The sequence below is a fragment of the Hemitrygon akajei genome, chromosome 1, assembly GCF_048418815.1.
Source record: "Hemitrygon akajei chromosome 1, sHemAka1.3, whole genome shotgun sequence".
In the NCBI taxonomy this organism is placed as follows: domain Eukaryota; kingdom Metazoa; phylum Chordata; class Chondrichthyes; order Myliobatiformes; family Dasyatidae; genus Hemitrygon; species Hemitrygon akajei.
Window position 1 is genome coordinate 28,129,660 of NC_133124.1, and position 13,477 is coordinate 28,143,136.

At 39.8% G+C, this 13,477-nt stretch overlaps 1 protein-coding gene across 1 annotated transcript in view; it reads right to left on the reverse strand.

Moving 5' to 3' along the window:
* The window catches only part of LOC140725104 (uncharacterized), a 523,726-nt gene that overhangs the window by 190,841 nt on the left and 319,408 nt on the right, over positions 1-13,477 (reverse strand). The window contains exon 18 of the mRNA XM_073040122.1: positions 178-300. Within this exon, the coding sequence (XP_072896223.1) occupies positions 178-300 (123 nt within the window). The remainder of the gene's footprint in view (positions 1-177; positions 301-13,477) is intronic.

The window sequence follows — 13,477 nt, forward strand, 5'->3', positions numbered from 1 at the left end:
TGTGGTTTAATGAATATGTTTCAGTTAGAAATGATGTAACCCTCTATTATTTTGTTCACCCTCTATTATTTAGAGTGGAAGCTACAATAGATTACTAATAGTATTGTGTAGCTAAAATTAAATTCAGTTCTTTATTGAGTTTTCTTTTATTATTCAGTTGTTTAGTGCAAAACTGACCTTCTCTAGGTGTTTAACAAGAGCAACCTGTCCATCATATTCTTCATTGGAATGACCATGGTTGATCTGATACTGTGTTAAGCGTGACTGGAGTTGTAGAATTTCTTCATCTTTTTCTGCAATCTAAGCAATAAAGCATAAGTAAATAGTATAGAATAAAAATTGGTGACATTTCCTGTAACTGATACAATTATTTCCTACTATGCTGCTTTACGATGATTTGATTTTAACAATTCAGTTTACAACATTTCAGCCCTGATATCCTAATGTTTCCAAGAGCTTTCAAACATAGTGCAATGAATCACCTCTGCTCTGCTACCATTTCAAGATCCTTTTTTCCCAGTAACTATACTGAGTAATCATTTTCTCTAAGTTGTATACATTTCTGCCACTCTCCAAAGGCTCTCACATCTCAAGACTATTGTTGGAACACTTCTAAGTTCTCAATATTTCCGTGCCACATAAGGTGCACATCCCTTGTCATTACACTCAGAGCAGTGAATTTCTAACACACTCCGAAATCATTTCTGACCCAATATTATTAATAGCAGCATTATTTCAATACCATTGCACAGAATGTACCTAAATACATAACTTTTTCTTCATACCTTCTTAGGTGGATTCCAGATGGATACTGTATGTAATAGTGTTTATGACACTACTGTCATTGGCCGAATCAAAGATGGTGATGAATCAGCTTAGAGAATGGAAATCTGGCTGACTGGTGCCACAACAGCAGCTCCTCGCTCAATGTCAGCAAGACCAATGAGCCGATTATTGACTACCGGAGGAGGAAACTGGAGGTCTGTGAATCAGTCCTCACTGGGGGATCAGAGGTTGAGAAACTCCACAACTTTAAGTTCCTTGGTGTTATCATTTTAGAGGATCTTTTACTGGGTCCAGCGTCTGAGTGTCATTACAAAGAAGGGACTGCATTGTCTCAATTTTCTTAGAAGTTTGTGAAGATTTGGTACGTTATCTAAAATTTTGATGAATTACTATTGATGAGAAGTGAAGAATATCATGATTGGTTGCATCAATGCTCTTGAATGAAAAGCCTACAAAAAAGTAATGGATACAGCCCAGTCCATCATGGGTAAAGCCCTCCCATCTATTGAGCCACATCTACAAGGAGAGCTGTTGAAGGAAAGCAACATCCATCTTCAAGGATCTCCACCACTCAGGCCATTCTCTCATCCCACTGCTGCCATCAGGAAAGAGGTACAGGAGCCTCAAGACCCACACCACTCGGTTCAGGAACAGTTATTGAAACAGAGGGGATAACTTCATTCAACTTCACTCACCCCATCACTGAACTGTACCCGCAATCCATCACTTTCAAGGACTCTTCATCTCATGTGTTTGATACTTATTGCTTAGTCATTTATTATAATAATAACAATTATTATTATTATTGTTATGATTTTATTTTTGTATTTGCACAGTTTGTTGTCTATTGCATATTGGTTGTTTATCCATCTTGCCTGTGGTCTTTCATTGATTGTAATGTGCTTCTTTGTACTTACTGTGAATACCTGCAAGAAAATTAATCTCAGGGTCAAATTTGGAGAGATAAGTGCCCTTTGCTGAAGTGGACTAGTTTAAAAGCAGTTCCAATTATCCCTTTCCATCTTCCACCCACCCATTCCTGTGCTTAAACACATTCCCCTGCAAACATAGGAAGTGCAACAGACATCCCTACATCTCAGCTCTCACTACCATCAAGTGAGCTAAATAGCGTTTCCAGAACAGGCAGTGGTTCACATGCACCTTCTCCAAACATGCCTACTGCATTCGGCGTTCTCAATGTAGCCTCTTCCATGCTGCCGAGACCCAGCATGGACAAAATATCTGTATTGCGGAACATCCTTGCTCTGTCCACAATAGCCATCTTGACCTTCCAGCTGCATGCCACTTCAACCCTCATTCCCATTCCTGTCTATCTTCAGTCTTCCTCACTGCAAGAATTAAGCCAAACAAACTTGAAGAAAAAGACTTCATAGTTCACCTGGGTCATCTACAATCTGATGGTATGAACACAGAATTTTCTAATTTCAGGTAACCCTTTCTCTCTCCTTCTAATTACCCTAGGATCTCTCATACCCCTTTTCCAAACCACCCTTCCTCCAACCTTTTTGCATATCCTATCTCCTCTCCAGACTGGTTCCATTATCCTTTCTTATCTTGTTCCACTTAACTCCTTCCTAACTTAGCAAATTTGAGCAATTGCAGCCTCATGTGTCTCTATATCTCCTTCCTGCCTCCATCTCTATTGCTGGTTCTAGCTACCCATTATCCATCTTCTCACCTGGTTCCCCCTATAGCCTGCCAGCCCCTGCTTCACCATTCCCCTTTAACTCTTTATTATAATGGTAATCTCCCCTCTACACTGAGTCGTGACCCACGGTCTTGACCCTCCAGAGATGTTGCTTGACCTATTTAATCCTCTAACACTCTGTATTCAATCATTTGCAGTCTCTTGTGTTTCCAGAAAATCCATAAATTATGTACTGTGGATTTGACCATTGTGAAAACCCTTCTCTATATCTATCCCATAAAATTATATAAAAATCTCTGCCATTACATAAATAGATTTGAAAATATTCCTAATCCACTCATGGCCGTTGCATAATTGATTCCTGTTGATCTTACTTTATTAATGTATTTCAGCAAAGGCACAATATATTTCTTCCTTTTATTTCATTCATAAATTTTAATTCGATCCTCTTGGATTCAAAGTCTACTTCTTTACTTTAACTAATATATTCTGTAGGTGCTAATTTTTAATTTCTTCAATTACTGAAATATAATTGGATTAAGTGGTCATTATTTTTATTTAATTATTAAGTTGGAGTTAAAGTATGTTATAAATTGCCCACTGATTGTGTTTCTACTAAGTCATTCCATTAAATATTCACTGCCCTTTGGATTACTCTTGGGGGAATAATCTAACACTGATGGAAGCCATTTGGCTTATCTTGCCTCAGGTCCATTGACTTGCTCTTTTCTTGTAAGAACTCAAACTTCTCTCCTTCAATTATTTTTAAAATTCACTCTTGTAAGTTATTACAGAATAAACTTTTGCTATGCTTTCAGGTGGTAAAACTAAATCAAAATAAAGTGCTTCATAAATGTTGCTTTGACACCTTTGACAATTATCTTAAATATACATCCTGTATTTACTTGCCTTTCTGTCCATGGCAATTACTCACTTTCCTTATCAAAATGCTTCATGATTTTAAAGACTGCTGTCAATCTTCTCTACCGAAAGAGTAATAACCCTATATTCTGCACAAAACTTTGAAATCCTTTCAGTGACTTTTTTAGCAGTCTCTCCAATTTCCTGTCACCCTTCATAAAGCCCTGTCACCTACTAAACCCTGATCAATGTTATCAAAGGTTTAGCATAACTATATTTCTTTCCTGAACTATACCTCTATTAACGAAAGTAAGGATTCATTTTACCATTTCAAGATGCCCTGTCACATTCAAACATTTGTGTACCTACATGCCAGTATTTAGAGCAAATAGAAATTTCAGGAAGAACTCAGCAGGTCAAGCAGCATCTGTGGAGGCAAAGCTGCAGCCAATGGTTGAGTTTGAGATATGAGGACCTCAGTTTCAAGTTGACTTGTCCTTTTCAGAGTTGACATGAAATATTTCCAAGGCTCCATTCCTCTGGCTCCACTCCCATATTGGAAGATTGAAGCCAAAGACTCTCAAATTTTTCTTATTTTCACATTTCATATTAGACTCTGAGAAACTCCAGCTGAAGATATTTCTACTTTGAGCAGTGACTATCTTTTAACTACTTTTCCAGTATCCCTCTTCTGGGCTATCTTCTTCTCCAACATGGCAATGGAAACATCTGCTTCTTTAGTGAAGACAAATACAAATTATTCAATCAAGTACCTGAGCAATATCGTTGACCTTCATAAAATCCTTTTTCTGAAAAAGATTTTTAGATTTTATTTTACACTCTCAGCTAATTTAGGTCCATACACTCACTTTGTCCCTCACATTTCATGTTTAATATCTTGTTTGACCTTTCTGTACTAAGCTTGGTCATCTGTTGTATTTTAAACCAGATCAATTCCATAAATTCTTTTTTAATCTCCAGAGGCTAAATTGGAGAATGTTCACAGGGATCACTACATGTGATTATTTGGAATCTGTAATTGCAATGCAGCTTTTGCTGGTGTTATCCCCAATGTGTATGGTTTATTTATTTACTTAGTGACACAGCATGGAGTAGGCCCTTCTGGCCTTGGAGCCATGTTGCCCCAGTAACCTCCAAAAATCCGATTAACCCTAAACTAATCTTGGGACAACTTACAATGATCAATTAACCTATCCAGTACATCTTTGGACTGTGAGAGGAAACTGGTAAATCTGGATAAAACCCAAGCATTCCATGGCAAGGACATACAGAGGCTCCTTAAAGAATGGTGCTGAAATTGAACTCTGAACTCCAGAAGCCCATGCTAATATAGCATCACGCTAACTGCTGTACTGCACTACTGTGGCATATCTTCATTTGTTGGCGCAATGGCACTGTGTTTAGATAAACCAAATCTGTCCAAATAGTAGGGTGGGGTGGAAATGAAGAAGGTCTATGGATAGTTAGAGTCAGGGATGTCTCGGACTGGGTCCACAGAATTCTAAAGTAGGAGGGTATGCAGCCAGAAGTCATGGTATATATTGGTATCAACAACGTAGCTAGGAAAAGAGAGGAGGTCCTGAAGACAGAATATAGGGAGTTTGGTAGAATTCTGAAAAGCAGGCCCTCAAGGGTAGTAATTTTGGATTGCTGCTTGTGTGACACACTATTGAGGATAATAGGATCTTTTGGCAGATGAATATGCAGCTGCAGAACTGAAGCAGGGGGCAGCGTTTCAGATTGTGATCTCTTTTGGGGAAGGTACATCCAAGAATACATATTCTATCAAAAAGACAGGCAGGTCGGCAGGGGGTGTAGCATGGCTCAGTTGATCAAATCCTTAGAAAGAGGTAACATGGAATTGGAAGACATAGAATCCCTGAAGGTAGAGTTATGAAACTGCATGTATAAAAAGACTGATGGGAATTATATATAGGCCTCCGAATAGTTGCCAGGATATGGGCGACACATTACAAGTGGAGATATAAAACACAGGTAAAAAAGAGAAATGTTACAATAGTGCGGGTAGAACGGCAAAATCAGGTTGGTGCTGGATCCCAAGCAAGGGAATTTGTAGAATGTCTACAAGATGGCTTTTTAGAACAGATTGTGTTTGCGCCCACTGGGATTTCAGCTATACCGGATTGGGTGTTGTGTAATGAACTATATTTGATTAAGGAGCTTATGGTAAAGGAGTCGTAGGGAGCAGTGACCAAAATATGATAAAATTCACCCTGTAATTTCTGAGGGATAACTCTGTATCAGTATTATAGTGGAGTAAAGGAAATTACAGAGGCATGAGAGAGGAGTTCCCCTTCCAAAGTTGATTGGAAGGGGACACTAGCAAGGATGATGGAAGAACAGGAATTCTGGGAGCGATTTGGAAGTCGCAGGATAGATACATCCAAAAGAAGTATTCTAAAGGGGGGATGAGGCAATGGAGGCAGACAAGGGGAGTCAAAGACAATACAAAAGCAAAAGAGATGGCATATAATATAGAAAAAAAGTGTGAAATGAGAGGATTAAGAGGTTTTTAAAAACCAACAGAAGGCGACTAAAAAGCCATAAGGAGAGAAAAGACAGGATATGAAAGTAAGCTAGCTAATAATATAAAAGAGTAAATAAAGAGGTTTTTTTCAAATATATAAAGAGTAAAAGAGAGGCAAGAGTAGATATTGGCTCACTGGAAAATGATGTCAGAGTGCTAATAAAGCAGGACAAAAACTGGAGGATGAACTGAGTGAGTATATTGTATCAATCTTTACTGTGGAAGACGCTAACAGAAATGCCAGAAATGTGAGAGTGACAGGGATAAGAACTGAAGTGTTACCGTTATTTCTGAGGAGAAGGTGCTTGGAAAACTCTAAAGTGTGAAGGTGGATAATACACCTGGGTTCTGAAAGAGCTAGTTGAGACTGTAGAGGCATTAGTAATGATCTTTCAAGAATCGCTAGATTCTAGAATGATTCCTGAAGACTGGAAAATTGAAAATGTCACTCCAATCTTTAAAAAAGGAGGAAGACAGAAAAGTGGAAATTATAGGCCAGTTAGCCTGGCTCCAGTGGTCGGGAAGATGTTTGGAATCTATTAAAAAGGATGAAGTTTCAGGGAACTTTGAGGCAATGATAAAATAGGCTAAAAGTCAGCATGGTTTCCTTAAGGGGAAATCTTGCCTGCAAATCTGTTGGAATTCTTTGACAAAAGAATAAGCAAGATAGACAAAAGAGAGTCAGTGCATGTTGTTTACATGGATTTTCAGAAGGTCTTTGAACAAGGTGCCACACATGAGGCTCCCTAACAAGATAAGAACCGATGGTATTACAGTGAAGATGGTAGCATGGATAGAGCATTGGTTGACTGGCAGGAGGAAAAGAGTGGGAATAAAGGGCTTTCCCTTTTGGTTGCCGGTGATTACTGGTGCTCCATGGTGTTCCGTGTTGGGACCGTTTCTTTTTACGTTATATGTTAATGATTTGGAAGATGAAATTGATGGCTTTATTGCCAAGTTTGTAGATGATACGAAGATAAGCTTAGGAGCAGGTTGTTTTGAGGAAACAGGGAGTCTTCAGAATTACTTAGGGCAGATTGGGAGAATGGGCAAAGAAGTAGCAGATGGAATAAAATGTAGGGAAGTGTATGGTCGTGCACTTTGGTACAACATAAAGGTGAAGACTATTTTCTAAATGGGGAGAAAATGCATAAATCTGAGTTTCAAAGTGACTTGTGAGTACTTGCGCAGGATTCCCTAAAGGATAACTTGCAGTTGAATTGGTAGGAAGGAAGACAAATGCAATGTTAGCATTCATTTTGAGAGGACTAGAATACAAGAACAAGGATGTAATACTGATGCTTTATAAGGTATTTGACAGACCACTTTTGGAGTATTGTGAGCAGTTATGGATCTCATAGCAAAGAAAAGATGTGCAGGCATTTGAGAGAGACTAGAGGACATTCATGATTATGAGATATAGGATGAAGCAGTTAAGGAACTTGAAAACAATGTTGACTTTTTAATTGAAGTAGTGCTTAAATGTGAGTCAATATAGGCTAGCAAGCAATGAAAAAGTGGTTGAATGGGATCTGGTGGAATTTTGAGTCTGGAGTCTATATTGGATGGCCTTATGTACAGAGAAAATGAAACAACAAGGCTAAAATAAGAATGCCTTGGAATAGTATGGACCAGAAATTACAATAACACAGATGAAGATTTCAGCAGCAGATGAGCTGAGGAGTGGCAGGGCTGGACATCATAACTAAAATCTGAGTAATTGGTTCTTGTGGCACCATGGATGTCAATAATAGTAAAAGCATTGTCTCTGGCAGATGCCACCTGATAAATGCATACAAAATTATACGACCTTAAATCATTAAAAATGGAAAATAAGAAAAATAACTTCTGAATAACTTTTCCTAAAGTTGTGGAAATTGATTACCTTTATGAAAGCAGTATTTAATGTTATTCAAGGTATGAATAATATTTCTTAAAGTTATGAAAATATTGTCAAAGGCATTGCTAAAATTCCAACAGAAAACATTCACTGCCCTCTTCAAAATCTCGAAAGGGTTATCAAGCATAAACCCTCTAATAGGTATCCGTTAGTCTTGTGAGACCATGGATTTGCGCCTTGGAAGGTTTCCAGGGTGCAGGCCTGGATGGGGTTGTATGGGAGACCAGCAGTTGCCCATGCTGCAAGCCTTCCCTTCTCCATGCCAATGATGTTGTCCAAGGGAAGGGCACTAGGACCCAAACAGCTTGGCACTGGTGTTGTTGCAGAGCTATGTGGTGCTTAGTGCCTTGCTCAAAGACACAACACGATGCCTCAGCTGAAGCTCAAACCAGTGACCTTCAGATCACTAGATCGATGCCTTATCCACTAGGCCACGTGCCAACAAACCCTCTATATACATTATTATTATTGGTCAGATCACACTTGGAGTATTATTAGATAGATAGATAGATAGATACTTTATTCATCCCCATGGGGAAATTCAACATTTTTTCCAATGTCCCATACACTTGTTGTAGCAAAAACTCATTACATACTAGCAGTTTTGGGCACCATATATGAGAGAAGATGTGCTGGTATTGTAGAGAGTTGAGTGGAGGTTCATGGGAATGAATCCAAGAATTAAAGGGCTAACATATGAGGAGCATTTTGATGGCTCTGGGCATGTACTCCTGTAGATTGGAAGAATTCTCATCTCATTTAGTAAAGGATCTCATTGAAACTTACTGAATATTGAAAGACCCAGATGGAGTGGGTGTGGAGAGGACGTTTCCTATAGTGTAGAGTCTAGGACCAAAGGGCACAGACTCAGAATGAAGGGGTATCCCTTTAGAACAGAGATGAGAAGGAATTTCTTTAACTAGGGGGTGGTGAATCTGTGGAAGTCATTGCCACAAACAACTGTGGAGGTCAAGTCATGTGGTATCTTTAAAGTGGAGGTTGATAGGTTCTTGATTTGTAAGGGCATCAAAAGTTACAGGGAGAATTCTGGTAAACTCTGTCCCTCTGAATGTCCTCCAGCATGTTCTTCACTGCTGATGTCAGGCTGACCAGGTTATTGTTCCCTGGCTTAGTACATGTTGTGTTTGTGCACAACTGCATATATATTAAATAAAAGCATACGTGCAGTAGATAGCTTTAAGTGGTGTATTCACATTGCAGCGAGAGAGAGAGAACAATGCGTATGTGTAGACAACAGTGCACACGCAGACAACAGATCAATAGGTAGCACTGGGGGCGGGGGTCATTGCTGCTGCTCTAAAAGAAATAGATTCATACATTCCACTTCCTCCCCCTTTAGATTAATGCAACATAAAACTGTATCTGCACAAAACATTCAATTTCCCTTTCATAAACCCATATTAAAAAATAAACATACTTTCACAATAACAGTCCATAACTAACTTCACAGTTCTAAAGGTTCAGTCTTTTGCCTGGCACTATGTTTCTTTCAGGATAGTGCCTCTGGACCTGTGGAATGGCATCAGGTTTGGCAGGTGTCTTGTCTAAAACAATGTTCTCAGTTTTTACTGTTATGTGTGCTGTCAGTGACATCATCACTGAGAGGTAAGTCCGGTGACTGTAATCTGTCTGCCTGTTGGATGCAGTCAATGTAGGTGTGTTCTTAGCTTCCAGTATCTGGTCCACATGACTGTACCATATCTGATCTCCATCAGCCACTGGTCCAGTTCTTGTACCTATATTATTGGGTGTCTACTTGTCTTCTCAGTAATCACACACTAGGACTTCCTGTCCAATCTTGAAGCTCCTTGCTACTTTACTTGGCAACTAGCTGAATTGTTTATCCTACACTTCTCTCCATAGATCTAGTTTCAGTATGTCTATCTGAGATCTCAGATTCCTGTTCATGAACAGCATTGCAGGTGTTTGATTTGTTGTCACATGAACAGAGTTCCGATACACAAAAAGGAAGTTGTCCGCCTTGTGCTGTAGAGAAATGTCCTCGTTGTCCACCGCTTTAATGGATTTCTTGAAAGTTTGGATAAACCTTTCAGCTAACCCAATTGTTGCTGAGTGCTGAGGAGCAGACCTGAAATGTCTGATGGCATTTTACTTCATCAACAGTCAGAATTCTTCTGATGTGTATTGTGATCTGATGTCACTCACAATTTGCTCTGGTAAGCCATTTCTGCCAAAGATAGTCCTCAGAGTGGAGACAATTTTTTCTGAGGTGGTTGACTTCATTGATATAATCTCCAGACACTTCAAATGAGCATCCACAGGAATCAAAAACATGGAGTCCATAAATGGCCCAGCAAAGTCAATATGTACTCTTTGCCATGGTGAAGATGGCCACTCCCATGGGTGTAACAGTGCCTGTGGGGGTGCATTTTGATCTTCTGGCCAAGGCTTCAATCTGTTTATCTATTTCCGGTCACCACGCGTAGCTCCTGGAAAGACTCTTCATCTTGACTGTATCCAGGTGTCCTTCATACAGATTTTCTAACACTCTAGTGCCCAGTTTAGAGAGAACCACAACAGATCAGCATTCTTTGACATACTGACAGTTAGACTCTTCTTGCTGAGAACTCTGGAAACATAGGGTTGCCAGGAGCTGGCCATCCTTGCATGGTGATTTCATAGACTTTTGACAATGTTGAGAAATTCCTTATTTCCCTTCGTACTTCAGAATTTGTTCCCGGCAACTGGTCCACCCGGTGTGGAAAACCTCTACTGGGTCACAGTATGAAGATTTATCTTCTTCAGTTGTCAACAGCGGGAGATGTGACAAGCCGCCCGCGTTGCTGTGTCATTTGGTAGACTTGAACTGTATGCCGTAGGAGTGGGCTCCCAGGTATAGTGCTCAACAGTGTAACCGGGTAGCAGTCATTACTGGAATTTCCTTCCCTGGATTGAAAATGGACACAAGAGTCTGGTGATCTGTCACTAGCACAAAATTTTGTCTGTCGAGGTAGTGGTGGAACTTCCTTACTCCTCAGACTAGACTAAAGGCCTCTCGGTCGATCTGTGCGTGGTTGCGTTCTGCACATGTTAGAAACCTTGAAGCAGACGTACCCAGCGGTTCAGATCTATCTTTTGTAATGACACTACCATTAGGAGACACATCGCACACCTGTCTAATTTGTTGCACCTGCACAATTGCATACAGTGCCTATAAAAAGTACTCACCCCTTTGTAAGTTTTCATGTTTTATTGTCTTACAACATTGAATCACAGTGGGTTTAATTTGGCTTTTTTTGACACTGATCAGCAGAAAAAAGACTCTTCCATGTCAAAGTGAAAACAGATCTCTACAAAGTGATCTAAATCAATTACAAATATAAAACACAAAATAATTAATTGCATAAATATTCACACCCTTCAAGTCAGTATTTAGTAGATGCACCTTAGGCAGCAATTACAGCCTTGAGTCTGTGTGGATAGCTCTCTATCAGCTATCTGGACACTGCATATTTTTCCTATTCTTCTTTACAAAACTGCTCAAGCTCTGTCAGGTTGCATAGGGATTGTGAGTGAACCACCCTCTTCAAGTCAGCCACAAATTCTCAATTAGGTTGAAGTCTAGACTCTGAATTGACCAGGACATTATCTTTGTTGTTTTTAAGCTATTCCTGCATAGCTTTATGCTTGGGTCATTATCTTTCTGGAAAACGAATCTCCCAAGTTGCAGATCCCTTGCAGGCTGCAATAGGTTTTCTTTCAGGATTTCCCTGTATTTTGCTACATTCATTTTACCCTTTACCTTCACAAGCCTTCCAGGGCTTGCTGCACTGAAGTATCCCCATACCATGCTTCACGGTAGGATGGTGTGTTTTTAATGTGTTACGTGGAACCAGCAACAATAGATGTGGAATGGAATTGGGAAATTATTGAAAAACAACGGAATTTATTAACACACGCAGAAACATAGGAAGTTAAACAAGCGACTAACTTAAACAGAAGTTAACAGCACTATGTGTCTATCGCTCCTAAACAGTTAAACTTAGAAACAATTCTTAACAAAGTCTTACTCAAGCACAGTTTCAGAATGGCAGTTCAAAAAGTTTCAGTGATTCATGGGGTAGTTGAGAGAACAGACCTTTAAACTCAAAATGCGGCGAAGAGGCGATTCTTGAAGGAATGAAGATTCAAAAATACAACGAAGAAGCAATCTTGGAGATACACAATACCTCAGGGAAGCGATCTTGCAGAGATACACAAACACAGCGGTCTTGCAGAGGTGCACAAATACAGCGGAGAAGTGATCTTGCAGAGGCAAAGCAACAGTCACAGAAGTTTACAGCAGCGCAAAGTACCTTTCCCAAAGTCCATGGAGTTCGGATGCTGGGTAAATGAAGTAGCAGTTGCAGCCACTCCCAGCCATGACGTAATGTTCCAAAGAGTCCCTGAAGAGTCCACAAAGAGTGAGATTTCACAATGTAACTGACAGGGGCTGTCCCTTTCGCTGGAATGGCCTCCACACAAAACCCGAGACCATGCAGGGGTTAACCAAAAGTGGGTGCCTCAAATCCACGTACGGATTTCTCGAAATGTCAGTCACAATTCGAAATGCACAGCGTGCTGCCGACCAACCCACTCCTTTTGGATTTGTTGCAATCTTCACTCTCACTCTTTTCCCGTTGACTCAATGACTCCTGTCCACGCTGACTGCGACTTCTTCCAACACAACTTCTCAGAGCAATCAGCGTTTCTCTTATATACCGTTAGGATATGTCATCACATATCGCTCACAGAAACAAAATCATGGATTCCCAGTAAATCACGTGACATCCCAGGAATTGAAATAAAGAGCTTTGAACAATACAAGACCATAGGTACGTCATACTCAGTAAACAAAACAGTGTCACAGCAATGTCACAGTGGCATGGCCAAATTCATTTTTAGCTAAATTAACAGTTAAGTTAGCTTCTGAAAGCCTTTCAAATGGCTTTTCCACTGCAGAGATGTGTGCTTCCCAAGTGCCATTCCCTGTGACTAAATCATCAATATAGGCATCTGTGTGTTGTAACCCTTGGATTACAGAATTAATCATTCTCTGGAAGGTTCCTGGAGCATTCTTCATTCCAAATGGCAAAACATTGTATTCATACAACCCAGATGGTGTTACAAGTGCAGAGATTTCTCTACCTTTATCCGTTAGTGGAACACACCAATACTCTTTCAACAGATCAATCTTTGTAAGAAACTTAGCTTTTCCCACCTTGTCCACACAATCATCCACTCCAGGGATTGGATACGCATCTGTTTTTGTTACAGCATTCACCTTCTGGTAATCAGTATAAAACCAAATACTACCATCTGGTTTAGGTACCATGACACAAGGTGAACTCCAATCCGAAGAAGAGGGTCTAATAATATTATGCTCTAACATTATTCAATTTCTTGTTCAGCCCTCCTACATTTTTTCACGTCCATTCGATATGGATGTTGTTTTATGGGTTTGGCATTTCCAACATCTACATCAGGTGAGATTACTGTGGTTCTTTTTGGAACATCAGGAAACATAAATTTCATAATTAACTGCTTCATTTGCTGCCTCTGCTGTGGCTGCAAATGAGCCAATTTCTCATCAATATTTTCCAAAATTGTCGAGTTTGCCAGTCTGGCGGAAATAATGTTCGGCTTAAAATAGGTCTCAGATAGATCAGCT